Here is a 16,562-nt window from a genome sequence, read left to right on the forward strand (position 1 = left end):
TCCGGCCGGTTTGCCTGGTTATTCGCAAACCCAAAAAAAATAAGGGACGAAAATAGCACTGCCATCGCGACCCTCTGGTTTCCCCGTGCGCGCTCATGAGCCAGCCATGTATAACCAACACCGTGTTGTGAACAAGTGAATTAGGTACCCTCTACAGGCAATCAAGGCACGCGAGTACGCCGATGTGTATTCCCTCCCAATATCATACAATCCATCCATTTTTCCCTCCCTCTCTTCCTCCATTACCCTTCCACCTCCCCCAACCTCAGCCTTCCTATACCCATACCATATCCTCACAACATCCTCACCCCATGAAAACCCCTTAACTCGACCCAACATACCACCCCCACTGCCTCCACATCCAAACCAAACTCACACTACTCACCAACCCGGGACCCGCAAGCCCCGCATCAAACCTACACGTCCCAAACACCAGCCACTCGCTCACAAAGTGCGCGAACGCCACGCCGTACGTCCAGAACGCGAGCTCGTAGATGCGGCGGTCGGTCACGTTGTACGCGGCGTAGAGGCGGACGACGGCGGAGAGGAACGTCCAGGTGCCGAAGGTGCGGGCGGAGAGGGGGGTCACGGGCGAGGGGCCACGGCGGCCGCCGGCGTAGACGCGCTGGGTGGGCCGGAGCGAGATGTAGGCTTGGAGGGAGTTGGTAACGGCGATTACGGAGACCTGTTGGGGGTGGGTGGATTGTTAGTTTGGAGGAACAGGGAGGGGAATGGGAGGGAGGGGAGGAGGGAGAGGGTACCATGAGGAGCCATTTTGGGAGGAGGCCGTCTCCCGGGGGGAGGTAGGATGTTATGTGTGATGCCATTGGGGCGGAATGGGATTGATTTCCGTGGGCGAAGGTGTTCACGTTGTGTGGGTGTGTGGTTGTTTGGTCGTTGGTGGTGGTGACGAAGGGGAAATGGAAATGTTTAAAGTCAGTTAACTATGTCCTGACATTTGATAGTAGCTGAGCTAGGGTCAGTTGCGAATGGTACAGAAATTATAAAGGTGCGGCGAACCGTGCGCGCTACAATGGCTTGGGACTTTAGAAGGCCTTGAATCTTACTCGTACGGTAGGTAATGGTACGGCGTACGCTGGGCCTTCTTTTTTCTTTTTATGGGGAGAGTGCGGCGTGGTGGTAGCATTCACCAAATGTAGAAAGGGACGTTACTATATGGGGAATTATCATATGGAAGGGTTCTATTGTCTAGAGCGAGGACGATTGGGGGTCGGCGTGTCTGAGAATACCAGAGACTAGCAGTTTGTGGCACCCAATAATTGCAATAACGCACTATGCATCGTCGAGATGTATTACTGGTATGTGTACCCGAATCGATGGATGAGTATGTGATATCACTGCACCGGCCTCAAAAATTGCAACGAACAGGTCAAACGCTTCTTATCACTGTAAAGTAAAATCCATTTTGAACGTCGTCAACGGTAGAACATCACGTCGACGCAGCACAGCAGTGTGTGTCCTTGTTCTTTTGAACTGCCTTAGCGGCCATTTTTTCGCCTGCTAGGGACTTTCATTTGATCATAGACTGCAGAAACATACATGGCCCTTGGGACTCCGATTTCCTGAACCCACATGCAGAATGTGACCATCTTTTTCTTATTCCTGACGTGATCCGTACCTGCGCCTCTTCCTGTCCTGTCCTCAAACGCTTTTCATCCCTGACATCTAGAACTTGGTGAACGACTTAACGGCCTTGCCAGTTCGGGGAAGGACGCGGAGGACGTTGAAGCGGACGGTCTTGCTGAGGGGCCTGCACTGGCCAACGACGACCTGGTCACCGGGCTCGACACGGAAAGCAGGGCTAACGTGAGCGGCGAGGTTCTTGTGACGCTTCTCGTAACGGGAGTACTTGCGGACGAAGTGGAGGTATTCACGGCGGATGATGAGAGTACCTAGAAGATCGGTCAATATCGCTAACACACTAACGCGCACATTTCGAGATATCGCAATTGCGGTCGAAATTCGAGCTGGGGAGTGCGGAAGACGTACGGTGCATCTTGGTGGACACAACGGTTCCGGTCAAAATACGTCCACGGATGGAGACCAACCCAGTGAAGGGGCACTTCTTGTCGATGTAGGATCCATCAATGGCGGTCTTGGGCGTACGGAAGCCAAGTCCAACGTCCTTATACCATCTTCTGGTGCGGGTGTTCTTGCGGGGACCGCCGACCTTGTGGTTGTGGAAGATGTGAGGCTGTACAAGTTGAATTAGCAAACGTTCCTGCGATTCGAGTCGCGATGGCGATGGCGAGTGTGATGTACCTGCTTCTGGAAAGCGCGCTCCGACTGGACTCTGTTCATTCCATTAGCGACATGTCTGAGAAGGTATCGAGATAGATTCTATGCGTACGTGAGCTCGGTAGCCATGGTTGCGGGCGATGGTGTTGTCGTCTGAGAGATTCGCTGTTGTCGATTGATTTTTGCTTAAAGAATAAGCGAATGTGGTGGTGCCAAGTGCTGGGTGACTAATCGGATATTTTAGTGTTGTGTGGGCGGACTTAGCCAATCAGCAGCTGTTTTGACGAACAGGGATTGTGGCCGCGAATCCCCCATCAAAACTTCCGTCTCATCATTCTGCAAGTCGCTACGGTACGACTGTTGGTACACAAGTGCACTACACTATGGCTTCTTTCGCCAACTTGACAGATACAATCGGCATCCATATCGATGCCAAGTCTCCTGCACTCCAAGCAGCTGCTAGCATCCTCCTGCTAGCTGGTGCTATCTCCATCGTCCGCCCATTCTTGAGCTTCGTTCGCGTGGTGCTCAGCTTGTTTGTCCTGCCAGGACAATCCGTATGTTGTCCTCGAATGGCAGAGCTGTCTGTCAAGGCTTGTGATATCTTTAAGCTAACAATTGATTCAGCTCACAAAATTCGGTCCCCGCGGATCTTGGGCCTTGATCACAGGAGCTTCGGATGGCATTGGAAAGGAGTTTGCGTTATCACTCGCCGCAAAGGGCTACAACCTCGTTCTCGTCTCCCGAACTGCCTCGAAGCTCGACTCGCTCGCATCCGACATTTCCGCCAAATATGGCCCTAAGATCGCTACGAAGACTTTCGCTATGGACTTCTCCCAGAACAAGGATACCGACTATAGCCAGTTGAAGAAGCTCGTTGATGGGCTTGACATTAGCATCCTGATCAACAATGTTGGTCTTAGCCACTCGATTCCAGTTCCATTCGTAGAGACAACTCAGCAGGAGATGACGGACATCATTATGATCAACTGCCTCGCCACTCTTCGCACGACCCAGCTTATCACGCCTGGTATGATCTCCCGCAAACGTGGATTGGTCCTAACGATGGCTTCATTTGGTGGGGCCTTCCCAACCCCTCTACTTGCCACATACTCCGGCAGCAAAGCCTTCTTGCAGCAATGGTCGACAGCTCTAGGTTCTGAGTTGAGCCCTCACGGTGTCACTGTCCAGTGTGTCCAATCGCATCTCGTTACCACCGCCATGTCGAAGATTCGAAAGAGCTCTTTGTTGGTACCCAACCCCAGGCAATTCGTCAACGCTGTTTTGGGAAAGATTGGTCGTCACGGTGGTGCGCAGGGCATTGCATTTACAAGCACACCCTACTGGAGTCACGGAATGATGCACTGGTTCCTTTCCACTTTCGTCGGCGAACGATCGGACCTCTTGGTGAAGATCAACCGCGGCATGCACGAGGATATCCGAAAGAGGGCGCTTAGGAAGGCTGCCAGGGATGCGAAGAAGCAGTAATGGTCTTGTACTATCCATCAACTGTATGCTGGTGTGGAAATGAATAGAGTAGATATAGTCTTAGCATTTTCATGTAAAGTAATATAAAATAATGTTTGATGTGCCATACTCTCTCCTACTCTACAGATTTGTGCGAGCAATCATCATTCGGAAAAGTGCGTTCCACAATCAGACGATGATGCCACCCATTCACTTCATAAACTGAGAGTTTCTTCGCGTTGTAATGAGTTCTTTGTGGCACTCAATACTCCTGACTACCCTACTGTGACTGCCAACTATCTCGCCTCGCTTAGATGGATAGGAGAATAGCTATTTGCAGGTATTGGTAAATCAGCCTATATTGCCTTTGGAAACTTGATTGACAAGGGGAATTGCTCTCGTCAAAGATCCTTCCAACATCACTTCATCGGCCTTCCCCTATGCGATATGTGCTCGGTTGGATGTTCTGCTTGGTGGATAGAACAATGGTTTACACCACACATTTCATGTATTTTATTTATAGCCTCATATTCCGTACTAACCACTAGCGAGTCAGCAGAATGGTTCAAACAGAGCATGCATGAGCCAGAATTGTCTTTGCTGGGAAGGCATCGTTCCCTGAACAATCACATGATATAAACGGTTATATTAGAATGGTGAACGCATTGTATTATTGATTATTATGCTCCTTTTAGCTGGTAGCCGAGCTCACAGGCAACGTCACTGGCGTTGCGCTCGCTGATGGAGTTGCACTAGGAGTAGGTGTACCGCCGCCACCATTCTTCTTCTGAACCACGGCCTGGACAACTTGTCCTGCCGTGTTGAAGACAATGTCGACCAGGGCATTAAGTGGCTCGTATGAGAAAGTCTTCTGGATGAGACCGCTCGAGAGGTTCTTGTCGTCGCCGACTTGAGTCATGTTCTGCTTGTAGTTTCCAACGATGGTGGAGAGGGCTCCAGTTGCGCCGCCGACGACTTCCTGGACAATGTTTCCAAGGTTGTCGACGAGGAAGTTGAGGGTCGTTCCGCCCTGAGTGACGGATCCAAGGAGACCGTCGACAGCACCAATAACGTCGCCGACCAAGTCGGTGACATTGTTGATGAGTCCGATCAGAAGGGGGTTGAGGTCCAGCGATTCAAAGACACGCTCCACAATATCCACGAGATGACCGAGTCTGACGATCAACTCTAGGTTGACATCGACGTCTGCAATCGTAACATTGATCTTTTGAACAGCGACCTGGACTCCAGCGTTGACTTGAACGAGGCCTGCAACCTTGGCGTTCAAGTTGATGTCGGCTTGCAGCTGTTCGACGCCGAGTTCAATGCGGCCAACGTGAAGCTCCGGCACGTTTAGGTAGACATCTGGAGGTGTTGATGTGCTAACCTGAGGTGGAGCTGTTGGTGTGCCAGGCGTTCCGCTTGGAGGAGCTTGTGAGGTTTCTGATGGAATTTCTGATGTGGGTGAGGCGGTAGCAGTTTGTGCCAAAATTTGTGTCGAGAAGGCGACAATGAGGAAGACACACAGGAAGATCCTGCGGAACAAAAGAATGTTTGACATGATTGCGAGTTCAAAAGAGCGACAACAACAAAAAAAATATTGTTAAGGAGCTGCGAGCATCCCAAACCAAGGGGAGCGTTCGCGAAGATATGGCCTGGCCATTTCCAAGCTTGTCGCCCACTTGTGATGGGCAAAACGTGTTTGCCATGAACTCATTTCGGATAAAACATCAATGCAGCCGCTGTCAGGGTATATTCCAAGGCGCATTCAACGCCATGCAATGGGATTCCCAGGATCAAGGTCTTAAAAATGATGGAATTCACTCTAGTGTGCAACAAATTCGATCAGCAAATCTTATCGCGACATCACATTGGTCTCCTTAATCAATTTTCGTCTGCCTTTCTGCCAGTACGTTTCCTTGAATTTTAATGCATCCATGCACGCGATCATGTAGACTCAAAACGTTTTTGTCAACGCTCATCCCCCACAAGTTGATGTAGGGCTTATTCCTCACAGCTCATGCTTTCGCTGCGTTGCCATTCTTTTCTGAACATTCCTTCAAGCTGCGTCAAGATCTAAACTTTGGACATCAATTGCACACATCACTTTCGTTACAATGAAACTCACACTCTCTCTTCTCCCGCTTGCTTTCTTGCCATTGTCTACCTTTGGACAAGGGATATCGGATGATGATGGCTACTCTGGATACAAATTAGATATCCGTCAAGACAACGATCCCCTCGCCGTTGTGTACGAAACAGAAAACACCAACAACAATGTCTCATCGTCGGTACCAGAGCCCGACGTGTTCTTGAATGCCTCAGTCCACGTTGGAGAAATCAACATTGAGGTCCAGAACCTGACCGCAAAGATCAACCTCGATGCTCAAGTTCTTCAACTGTTGCAATTCAACGCCGGCGTCGATCTCAGCATCGACCGCGTCTTCTTGCTTATCCAAAACGTCACCGCAAAAGTCCTGCTGGAGGCCCGCCTCGCAAACCTCGTTTTGATGATCAACGACACATTGAACTCCATCGACCTGAACCCCATCATCGCAGAGCTCGGAAGCGGTCTCGGAACGATTATCAACGAGACCGGCGAGCTGATCGGTGGCTTGGAAGCCGAGGAGGCTACTGCGAAGAACAAGCGTGGCATCGATCTGATGCAATTCCAGCTCGAGAGCAACATTCTCTACTCAGTGAATGATTACTCCGGCAACACGCACACCAATCGCATTCTTGCACAGAACGGCGATATTGTCGAGCAGACCCTTGACAACAACGGCCGCATTCAAGCAACGAGGAACGTTGGTAGTTACCTCCAAGACATGCGATTCAACGGTTTTAATCAGACCGTCACGTACAAGGGTCAAGAGGTGTGGGAAGAAGAGTATGTGTATGAACCTTTCCCAGGCCTAATGGCTATCTCTGGAATCTTCCTCGACAAAGACAGTGGAGAGGTTGTTGGCGCCCAGCTCCTGGCTGAGGCGAGGGGAGGTGGTTCTTCGTCGATATCAGCAAGCGAAGAGCTGAAGTCGTAGTTGCATGGTGTTTTCCATATCCTGTAGATGCAAATAAAACCAATTTCTAATGTAATCGTCTGAAGATCTTTTGAAGAGTACGGAGACATACATACACTGGCTCGCGCTGAAAATGGCCGAGACTTTAGGATCTCCATCGACAGGCATGGAGAGTGGGGGATGAACATGTGTGCCGTTGTCGGCAGTCGTGAGCACGGTGCGCGTGCTTGTTCTCAGGGGGATCTGCACATGGTAAATGCCTTGCCAACTTGTTACATTATAGAACAAGGATTGTGCCTTTTAATGTTCAACCTGATTCAAGTTTCTTCGCATATTTACGAGCACCAGTCATGGGATGAATATAATTGCATTAAGCTAAGACTAAACAATGGTTACAATTAGATGCTTAGTTTCTGTGTAGATTTGATGAATTTCATAAAATACGAAGACATCAGAGAAGCAATGTTGTCTCTTATTGTTACAAGAATTGCGGTTGATGCATTGGGACGGCGGGACGGGATTGGTCTGACGGTCTCTGAGCTAACTATAACAGGTAATTACCCCGGACCATGGCCCAGCACTTAATCATGGTAACGGTAACGGCAACGGTAATGTCTATGAGACATGGAAAGGCATCGTCTCATTGTCTCGCAGCTCTGGCTGTTGACATGCTGAGCAACCCCCTCAGATTTGGGATCAGTGTCAAGTATACACAACGTTCACTATTGCTTTGAGTGAACCAACCTTTCGCCCACGGAAACATTGAATGAATATACTAATGAGATGAACGAAAACCAAACTCTTAGCAATTAATGCTCGTTCTCATCCTGCTATATCACCATAGCATCGCCGTAAATTCACGTTTTCGTGTAGTTTGGAGAGGCTGAACACTGTCTTCCAGCACGGATAGATCAAACACAACGTTCATCTCATCATAGCAAATCGCCTGGAAAATCCGACAAGACTTTGCAGTATTCCTAAATGTTTTCTCTCAAACTAAACTAGGTACTAGAGGTAGATGTCCTCGTGGAAACGCCCTTCAGATCTCTTGGGAGCATAAAGACTCTCCAGACTCGTAGGGAGAAATTATGAGAAAGGGAACATCTAATCAGCTTCAGCTTAGAGAGGTCTCAAAATTGATTCGGTTTTGCCGGTCTATTAGAATTAAATCACGATCTTTGAATTCTTTCAAATATACTGTTCATTGTGCTTTTAACAACTTTACGGACAATGCTCTGGTTCTGTTGGATTGGTAGGATTTTTTATAATTTCTTTTAAAAGCTCTAGATCTACAATGGCAGTTTAACATCTTCTTCTAAGTTTGAAAAGAGTTGTATCTATTGAAAGTAATTAAAAATAAGTAGTGAACCAAAAATCAGGAACACGAACCAAGTACAACACCCTATGAGATCACAAAGCCGCCAAAAATGCTTGTCTAAGCTTCTCTTGAGTCGAACAATTTCTATTTCTCATTGTTTTCGTCTACTCTTGCTGCCAGTACTCCCATTCTAGGTGACGATGTATCTCTCCGTCGACTTAGGTTGGGGGTTTTGCTGCGTGAAATTTAGCTTCACCAGGTTTTAACGAATATTTGTTAATTAGAAAAACTATGGTGACGTTGCATTTAGATTGTTTTGGAAGTGGGTTCTTTTGATAATGATTTTAGTAGTATTTAGATTCTTATGAATTTAAGCCCAATATTCAGAATTGTAACAAGACATGATAAGCCACCCACCTAGGTAAAAATAAATAGATATGAGACACAACCAACAATCGAGTTAACTTTGACACTATAACAAGCAGGACCTTGAGATTGTACGAAGGACAGATTAACGTTACCAATAGAGACGATATTGTCAAGGGCTGTGGATGGAATGTCATGATCACGTCCTTTTCAGAGGCTGAGATCCTAGCAGAATACAACCACAAAGCTTTATATCTATACTGAACTATCGGAGCACTTCATTATTGCTTTGTGTTCACATTAGATGGCAATTGGTAGTTGGGACGATTTGTGATGTGGAACTATCTTCATGATTTGAATTGGTATATATAAACATGCAACCAGGGCTCTCACCCTCGCGGCCAAAGTGAGGTACATGGAATAAGAGCTCGGATTTCCACCAAGCAGTTTTTCAATCCGCCACTAATCTTCGACTTTTGCTACAAAGAGAATGCGGACATTGCGGATGACATCCTTAGTTGCCGCCACCAGAGATGGTAGCATCGAAGTCGACAGCGGTGCTAGCCTGACCGGCGTTCTTGGTGTCGGTGGCGATGTTGTTGTTGAGTTTCTTGAGCTCGTCTGCGAGCTTGGCGGAGACGTCCTCGCCGTTGGCCTGCTTGGACTCGAGCTGGATCTTGGTGGCCATGAGCTTGAGGACCTTGTTCTTGATCTTGCCATTCTGGAGAGCGGTGGCGGCATCGCCGCTTGCGGCCTCGATCTGGGTGTTGAAGGCCTCCTTCTCGGCATCGTTGGCGACGTTGTTGACCTCAGCGAGGAACTTCACGTCGGCGGGGTCGATGTTGCCGGGGTTGTTGAGGTCGAGCGCAGAGAAGGCGGCAAGGGCCTCTGCCTCTGCGTTTCCGGCGGTTCCTCCAGAGATCTGGATGTCATTGAAGGTGGTGTCGGCGAGGACGGGGCCGTTCTGGCGCCTGATGGCGGCGGGCGCAGCGAGTGCGAGGGCACCGAAGGTGATGGCTGTGGCGATGGAGAAACGCATAGTGATAGTTGTGGTATAATATGATTTAGGGTGAAGGATTGGAATAATATGCGTTTGTAAGGAAGGGATTGTAGTGAGTAAACAAACAGACCGGCTGAAAGATAAATATTATGCGAAGAAACAAAGCAGCGTCAAGCTGGTGAAGATGTAGAGAATGATTGAAGTGGTGAGTGACTGAAGTGATGAGAGAAGATTTGACTGTCCATCGTGAAGTATTATATATACCAATTATTGATGACACTTCGTCGAACGGAGCATTGGTAGAATGGCGCGCGGTTGCGCTCTGAAGCAAGCTAGAAGGCGGGAGCGAACTTGCTACCATCGCACTCGGTTCTAGCGGTATGTCTCCAGCTCCCACAGGATGCAATACCCGCTAAACTGTCGTGCGCAAGTATCAGATGGCCTGAGGGCAGACATCAGGAACCCCAGCGGTGAATGGTACACAAGATTCTCCACGTCTAAGAAGCGTGCGGCGAAATATTGCAGACACGAGATGCCGCAAGACATGGGTGGTGATCGCCCTTGGCGTCACTAACGTGTATAACATTGGGCGACGAAGTACACATTGGGATTCTGAAACCAGTGTCTCTGGGAGGAGCCCGGAGCACAGGCTGGCAGGCATTCGAACATGGAGTCACTCCTACTTTTTCCTAACTGGGGTTGTAGGCGGCCCTGTCGAGATGAATTGATGCACGCCATTCTGGATTCTCTCGGAGGGTGGAACCGAGAGGCTGTCACAACGTTGCCGTTACAGGCGTTTTACATGTATCATCGCATAGTGGGTACCTATAAGCTCCTTGGCATCAACGGAGAACATGGATTATTGAGCTTATTTTCAGCGCGCGCGATGGTGCATCTTGTGACCAGAGTGAGCGCTGCAAGACTTCAAGGGAACCATCGCCGTTGAGGTTGTGTCAAATATTCGATCTGGGAGTCAGTGGGGCTGTTTAGTTCAGTTTTGCATAGTTTCGACCCAGGACGACACCGCATGAACAGCGCCTATGTCGACATCCCTATTGAATATCCGCAAAAAGGGATATCCAGAATGTCCCATTTCTGTCCACCAGGACGGGAACGAGGCGATGGTGAGGGTCTCAGGGTGCTGAAGGGCTAGTTGCCATGCTGGATCTCAACCTTGCCGGTATTTCGACGAAGTAAGAGCGAGATGAGATCCCCTTCCTAGACTGTTGAATACAGCGGCATTGTTCACTGCCTTGGGGGAAATTACAGCCGACGTCAAGACAAAGACCGCTTGCACGGGATACTGGTAATGTTTTCGGGGGTAGTTTTCAGATCGGGAGAACTCCTGAATGAGACTTCATTGTATCCTCCTAGTCAGGACTCTTTCCATCGGCCCAACTGGGCACGACACCTTTGCACACTTTGACATAGGCATCCCATCTGGTCATGAAATCGGCCCCGTCTTTGTGAGCCTGCTCTTTAACCTGCTTCCGCCACTCCTCCACGACCCCTTCCGTGGTCCAAAACATAGTCCACTGCCCTCCTGGTAGATTCCACATGCCCACCGCTCGCTCGAAATACCACTTATTAACTGGGTTGTTGGTCCGACTTCGCCATACTACACCATTAGGGAAGCAACTCCTGGTCAGTGCTCCCCAGACAATGTCTGCAACGCCACCGGAGCCCTGGGATTGTGTGAGCACAGCAAATTTGTCTAAGTAGGGTATCCAAGTCGGATGGTCGAGCCCTGGTGTAAATTCTGCACCTGGATGGCGTGCGGGTTCCCATGTGCATATAGCACCACCCTCGTAATTGCCTACGATTATGATACCGGCGACACGACCTCGAATGCGCTGGAGATAATGCTCGGCATCTAGCTTACGGCGAAAAGAGTCTTCAATGAGATGTACAAGGCGAGGAAAGTCGATGCGCGGATCTGTCCCAAGTTCAATGCTGGGTTCTAAAGATGAAGGGGGCCTCCAAGGTCCACTCGTTCTGGGGTCGGGTATCATGGTAAGGGGAATGCCCTTTTTAAGAAATGTGGACGGATTCGGCGCTGTCGATGCTAATGGCCGGTTGACTAGAGGACTGGGTAGTGATGACGATATCATGGGCTTGTCGGTGAGCAGATTATGGATGAGTGGATTTTTCGAACGCCTGGTACGAACACCTTCAGAAGGCTCGCTCAATTGTGCGACCTGTGATGATATGGCGGCCTCAGCAGGAGTGATGATGATCGCTGATGATGATGGGGGCAATAATTGCAGGGCTCGTTGGACAGCGTCCAGATTCTTGATGTGACGTTTGGCGCTCAGCCCCGCCGGTATGCGTTTCGGAGTTGAGCCGGCCACATTGGCAATCTGGGTCTCAGCAATTCTTGAAGATATATTGCTGCTGCCAAAATAGGATTGGCGCTGTTCTCCGGATGTGGACATCAGCTGTAATCGACGTAAATCATTTTGCACATCGTGATATTCTGCCTCGAGATTGATAAAGACATGAGCGCCATCGGGCCTTGTTTCTGACGGTATACCACCTAGGGGATCCAGAATGATGATACGATCCACACTTGGCTTCTCCGTTGCATCCTTCCCTGATGAAGTGGGAGATCTATCGTCGTTGCTGCTCGAATTCATGACATTGATGTTAGCAAATTCCCTGGTCAATGCAAGCAGCACGTCGTCCGCATGCACCCTGACCTTCTTCAGGTCAGCATCGTAGGCAATGGGCGGTATGACAGGAATAATTCCGTCTTCGATGGGAGGTAAGAGTAGGTGATTGTTTTTGACCTCGACACCACCCCGAATCTGCACGGTACTTGGGACTTCTGTAGGATCCACCGCAGAATAGGACAAAGCATGCCCAACCTCAAAAGCACCAGGCTCGTTGTACTCCTCGAGGGCGTCGACAATGCGTGCAGACTCGTCGCGTACAGTCTTCTCCCACGTTGCCGTCAGTTCCAGGTCATCTACAGCACTGTCCTCGTCGCAATCCACCACCACGGCAATGTTCAACCCCAAGCGAGCCATCTGGCCCAGGGTGAGAGCGATACCACCAATAGTCGCATCGTCGAGCATCTGCGGTTGGCGCAGCTTGACAAGAGCAAGATGCAGTGGATCTACAGAAATGCTCCTTTCTTGCACATTTACCTCTGGGAGTGGCTGTTGCGCAAATACAGGAGTGTTCTGAATGGCCTTGGTCGGCTCGTACAAGATCCCCAGATTGACGCCTGTACGAGTCAGCCTCCACTCATTGTGATGTGCCCGCTGAACAGCATCTCCTTCATGCACTATTGAATTTGCAGTGAAGTATCCGGGTGTGCGCTGGTCGCCTGAGCTTTGTTTCGCTTTGGCATTCGGTCGCGGCTTGTGTGCAGAGGTGTCGAAATGCTTGAGGAAGTTGCGTGCGTCTCGTTTTCCGGGCGATTCCTTGAGCGATTTAATCAATTGATCACGTTCAGCTCGTTGCCTCTCTTTCGCGGAGCTCTTTCGGTGATGATGAGTACTGTATGGGCGGTCAATGCCGGTCGCGGAGTAGCTCGTGCTTGTGGCAGTGGAAAACGATGGGGATTGCGGGTGACATGGGGACAGCTGCTTCAATTGTCCCTGATGCCTTCCAATGCTATCGGAAATACGAGGTTGAAACTGCTTGTAGAAGCTCAGCTTGAGTTCACATGCCAATGTGTCGGGCGTCAATTTGTGGGTAAGCTATGGGTGAGTCAAAGGGTAAAACGAACGGCATTCTTTGACGCAAGTCCCAAGCTCAGAGCAGGACTTTTCTGACAGATGAACATGCCTCATAATAAGGGAGGCCCGGATTACTGTGGATATAGGTATTGTGGTGCTGCCGTAGGGAACACTTTGGAATGCGATAAATATACAAAATTATGAGCGATATAATATAGAGAGATTAAAGAGAGGAAGAGGGGGAAAGCGTCATAGCTGTAGTCGGATACTTTAATTAATCCCTCCCTTCGCCCATTCTCGTCTTTTCAACTTTCTAATCGATTGCGCCGGCTAATCGATAAGAACTCGGACAGCAAATCCGACCGACTTCGGCATTCAAGTCAGTCATTGTCATTATCATAAAGAAACTGGCTGCAAGCCCTCAATATTTACCCTGGCGTATGTATGTACTGCACATACGTAATGACATATGCATACCTATGCATGACTTCATACCTACCTAGGTATTTTGAAAGTTAATCGAGCGCAATCTTTGCCCCGCAGGCAAGCGAGCATAGACCAGAGAGAAGATGGATATACCATATCAATGTAGTACAGGTGTATTCACAACAGGAGTGACGACGCTATTATAATGAGCTAATCCTATAACTTGAATAGAACGGTCAGGTAGCTGTAGCTGTAAAAGGTACCAATACGAAGGTATTAACTTGCTTACCTGGGGTAAGGTGGGGTTCTGTCGCATACAGTACGAGCTGTCGGCTGCTCACGGGACCGTACCTATTCCCCAACGCTCGTCGCAGTGCTCTCTTAAACATCAGCATTCATAGTCTGTGATAATACACTTGCATCTTCATTGCCAGTCAAGATAATCGAAACGATACATCGATCCTATACTTAGCTTTCGTCAGATCCATCATGGCACCTCAAATAGCGTGGATTGGCCTCGGCAATATGGGCAGGGTCAGTTTCTCAATGATTACCATCTTAATAGTATTCGACACTGATACCGCTTGTGACTCTCCAGGGCATGTGCAAAAACCTTGTTGAGAAGGGTGATCTGGGCAGCAATCCTTTGATTCTCTATAACCGTACCAAGGCTCGGGCCGACGATCTGGCAGCGAATTTGGGGAACGATCGGACCAGGGTCGTCGATTCCGTCCAAGACGTTGTCAAGAGTGCTGATATAATTTTCATCTGTCTCAGTGACGACGCCACCGTGAATAATACAGTCGATACGATATTGGAGAGTCCGGTATCTGGCAAGTTGATTGTCGACTGTTCTACCGTGCACCCAGACACCACCAATGCTCTGGAGAAGCGCATTGTAGCGAAGGGCGCGGAATTCGTCGGCATGCCAGGTAGGTATATTATATTCCTACATGCCAATTTGGTTTTAGACCACCATGGCTCACACTGCATAGTATTTGGTGCTCCCGCAATGGCAAACTCTGGCAACCTCGTTTGCGTGATTGCAGGTAGCAAGGCTGCAACGTCCAAAGTGAAACCATATACAAAGGGCGTGATGGGTCGCGCAGACATAGATTTCTCCAACCAGCCCGCGGGAAATGCCACCCTGCTCAAAGTAATTGGCAATACCTTCATCCTGAACATGGTTGAACAGCTTTCCGAAGGGCTCACTTTGGCAGAAAAGACCGGCCTAGGGACAGATAACTTGCACCAATGGATCGAAGCCATGTTCCCGGGTCCATATGCAGCATACTCGGCGCGTATGCTCGCCGGAGATTATTACAAGAGGGAGGAACCGCTCTTCCATGTTGATCTTGCCAAAAAAGATGCAGGGCATGCTTTGTCTCTTGCACGGGAGACTGGTACCAGCATGCCAGCTTTGGTTGTCGCCAATGAACATCTTACTAAAGTGAAGGAGCACTTGGGCGACAAAGGAGACATTCCGAGTATATATGGAGCAGTGAGACAAGAGAGTGGACTGAAATTTGAGAATAAAGACTGACGAGAGTACATGGTGGGAAAGACGAAGTGAATCTAGTCGCAGTGTGGACTATGATCTGTGAATGCAATGCTTTACCATATTGCCTACTATGCACCTGCAACTTCCACTATTCAGCGTGAAAATATACAAATGTCCAAAAAAAGGTACAGAAGGTGCAGCTCACACTTGATTCGTTTAGTGCACCCGAAAAACCATGTGAGATGACAGGTTGAAATGAAGGATGGTCGGATTAGTAGATCAAACATGTATTCAACAACAGCAAACCAAATATGCTGGCATATAGTATATACTGTGTATAGCACAGGATGACAAGATCTCGTTTCCTCGACAATAGAAGGAGGTTTGGCCTCGTCTCATCCCTGTTGGTTTTGCTTGACTCGAGACCAGCGCGATCTGAAACGCTTCCGTCCACCGCCCAAATAGGACAACACACCGACAATCTTCACACCCAACTTGTCGCAACTACGCCTCAACACCACAAACGAAGCCTGGCGCCACTTACTCCCCATACTCCTGAAAGCCTTGACATGCAAGGCTCGGTTAAGAGCTCAACCCAAGGCAATTGCGGAGGCATGTCACAAATGCCCTTGTCAAGGGTATGATTCTGGAAGAAACGGCACGTAGAGGTCAGACAGGAGGCATTGGTATAAGAGCATCGTGGTGTACAACATAGAGAGGGCAGCGTTGATCGTTGTTTGTATTCTTCTTCTTGTTTTAAATTTACCAAAATACATATTCTTCAATCTATCATTTACCCTCTTTAGCATTCTCAAAGACCCCAAACATTTCACGATGTATACTCTTCAACTCTGCGTTCTCTCCCTGCTAGCAGGCGCATCAATTTCTCGTAAATCTTCCCACTCTAACATATCATATCACAACCAAACAACTAATCACACTTATAGAACCCCTCAAGGCCCGTCAAGCTCAGCCATGTTTCCTCGTCGGCAGCACCGCCCTCCCAGCCGAAACCCAAGAAATCGCAGATGAGCTCGCTGCCAGCATAACCTGCGACACCTCGAGCACCCCCATCGGCAACGTCCCGGACGTCAAAACCGCCTCCGGAACCACCTTCTCCTCCATCGACTTCTCCACCTCCGGCTCCACTCCCCTCCAATTCGCCCTCGACAAGTTCGCGACCGCAGACCCCCTCGCCTCATCCGACCTCGCGACCTTCCAGGACAATCTCGACGTCTACCTCGCCACGGAGGCCGGAATCCGAAGCGAGGGAGGCAGCCTCGCGATCAAGGTTCCGAAGTTCTTCCTCGCGTTCCAGGTTGCGAGGATAAAGACGGCTCAGGGCATCGCGATTGAGGATCCCGGACAGACGGTGGAGCATTTGCTCGGCAAGGTGCAGAATAATGCGAAGGGGGAGAATAGTGCGTTGTTGGATCAAGTGAATCAGCTTGCGACGCAGTTGGCCTGAATGGTGGTGGAGTGAGGATGGATGGGACGGTGGGGGTTGATGTATATAGTT

The 16,562-nt window shown here is 49.3% G+C and overlaps 9 protein-coding genes across 9 annotated transcripts; 4 read left to right on the top strand and 5 right to left on the bottom strand.

The window, feature by feature from the left end:
- Nucleotides 1-322: 322 nt before the first annotated feature.
- Nucleotides 323-827, bottom strand: BU24DRAFT_459098 (ergosterol 28; the record flags this gene model as incomplete). The annotated part of the gene is made up of 2 exons (XM_033531697.1): nt 323-685; nt 762-827. The coding sequence occupies 2 exons, from the start codon at nt 825-827 to the stop codon at nt 323-325; spliced, it is 429 nt and encodes a 142-aa protein (XP_033387764.1).
- Nucleotides 828-1,218: 391 nt separating this feature from the next.
- On the bottom strand, nt 1,219-2,388 carry BU24DRAFT_489395 (40S ribosomal protein S11; the record flags this gene model as incomplete). Its single annotated transcript, XM_033533638.1, has 4 exons — nt 1,219-1,913; nt 2,011-2,215; nt 2,284-2,314; nt 2,372-2,388. 4 exons carry the CDS (start codon nt 2,386-2,388, stop codon nt 1,687-1,689), a joined length of 480 nt encoding a protein of 159 aa, XP_033387765.1. The 3' UTR covers nt 1,219-1,686.
- A 213-nt stretch (nt 2,389-2,601) lies between these two features.
- On the top strand, nt 2,602-3,852 carry BU24DRAFT_489396 (estradiol 17-beta-dehydrogenase 12-B). The gene is made up of 2 exons (XM_033533639.1): nt 2,602-2,816; nt 2,887-3,852. The coding sequence occupies exons 1-2, from the start codon at nt 2,643-2,645 to the stop codon at nt 3,745-3,747; spliced, it is 1,035 nt and encodes a 344-aa protein (XP_033387766.1). The 5' UTR covers nt 2,602-2,642; the 3' UTR covers nt 3,748-3,852.
- A 530-nt stretch (nt 3,853-4,382) lies between these two features.
- BU24DRAFT_419048 (uncharacterized protein) lies at nt 4,383-5,415 on the bottom strand. The gene has a single exon (XM_033527116.1). The coding sequence runs from the start codon at nt 5,285-5,287 to the stop codon at nt 4,418-4,420; it is 870 nt and encodes a 289-aa protein (XP_033387767.1). The 5' UTR covers nt 5,288-5,415; the 3' UTR covers nt 4,383-4,417.
- Nucleotides 5,416-5,749: 334 nt separating this feature from the next.
- BU24DRAFT_419049 (uncharacterized protein) lies at nt 5,750-6,792 on the top strand. The gene has a single exon (XM_033527117.1). The coding sequence runs from the start codon at nt 5,844-5,846 to the stop codon at nt 6,765-6,767; it is 924 nt and encodes a 307-aa protein (XP_033387768.1). The 5' UTR covers nt 5,750-5,843; the 3' UTR covers nt 6,768-6,792.
- A 2,152-nt stretch (nt 6,793-8,944) lies between these two features.
- BU24DRAFT_459103 (uncharacterized protein) lies at nt 8,945-9,469 on the bottom strand (the record flags this gene model as incomplete). Its single annotated transcript, XM_033531698.1, has 1 exon — nt 8,945-9,469. The coding sequence occupies one exon, from the start codon at nt 9,467-9,469 to the stop codon at nt 8,945-8,947; it is 525 nt and encodes a 174-aa protein (XP_033387769.1).
- A 1,119-nt stretch (nt 9,470-10,588) lies between these two features.
- BU24DRAFT_120241 (N-acetylglutamate synthase) lies at nt 10,589-13,467 on the bottom strand. Its single transcript, XM_033520887.1, has 2 exons — nt 13,167-13,467; nt 10,589-13,077 (listed from the first exon to the last, which is right to left on the bottom strand). Exons 1-2 carry the CDS (start codon nt 13,221-13,223, stop codon nt 10,801-10,803), a joined length of 2,334 nt encoding a protein of 777 aa, XP_033387770.1. The 5' UTR covers nt 13,224-13,467; the 3' UTR covers nt 10,589-10,800.
- A 434-nt stretch (nt 13,468-13,901) lies between these two features.
- Nucleotides 13,902-15,182, top strand: BU24DRAFT_419051 (6-phosphogluconate dehydrogenase 2). Its single transcript, XM_033527118.1, has 3 exons — nt 13,902-14,076; nt 14,141-14,474; nt 14,538-15,182. Exons 1-3 carry the CDS (start codon nt 14,032-14,034, stop codon nt 15,083-15,085), a joined length of 927 nt encoding a protein of 308 aa, XP_033387771.1. The 5' UTR covers nt 13,902-14,031; the 3' UTR covers nt 15,086-15,182.
- Nucleotides 15,183-15,571: 389 nt separating this feature from the next.
- On the top strand, nt 15,572-16,544 carry BU24DRAFT_419052 (uncharacterized protein). The gene is made up of 2 exons (XM_033527119.1): nt 15,572-15,932; nt 15,991-16,544. Exons 1-2 carry the CDS (start codon nt 15,878-15,880, stop codon nt 16,509-16,511), a joined length of 576 nt encoding a protein of 191 aa, XP_033387772.1. The 5' UTR covers nt 15,572-15,877; the 3' UTR covers nt 16,512-16,544.
- Nucleotides 16,545-16,562: the final 18 nt, after the last annotated feature.

This window comes from Aaosphaeria arxii, assembly GCF_010015735.1.
Source record: "Aaosphaeria arxii CBS 175.79 unplaced genomic scaffold BU24scaffold_2, whole genome shotgun sequence".
Lineage (NCBI taxonomy): Eukaryota > Fungi > Ascomycota > Dothideomycetes > Pleosporales > Aaosphaeria > Aaosphaeria arxii.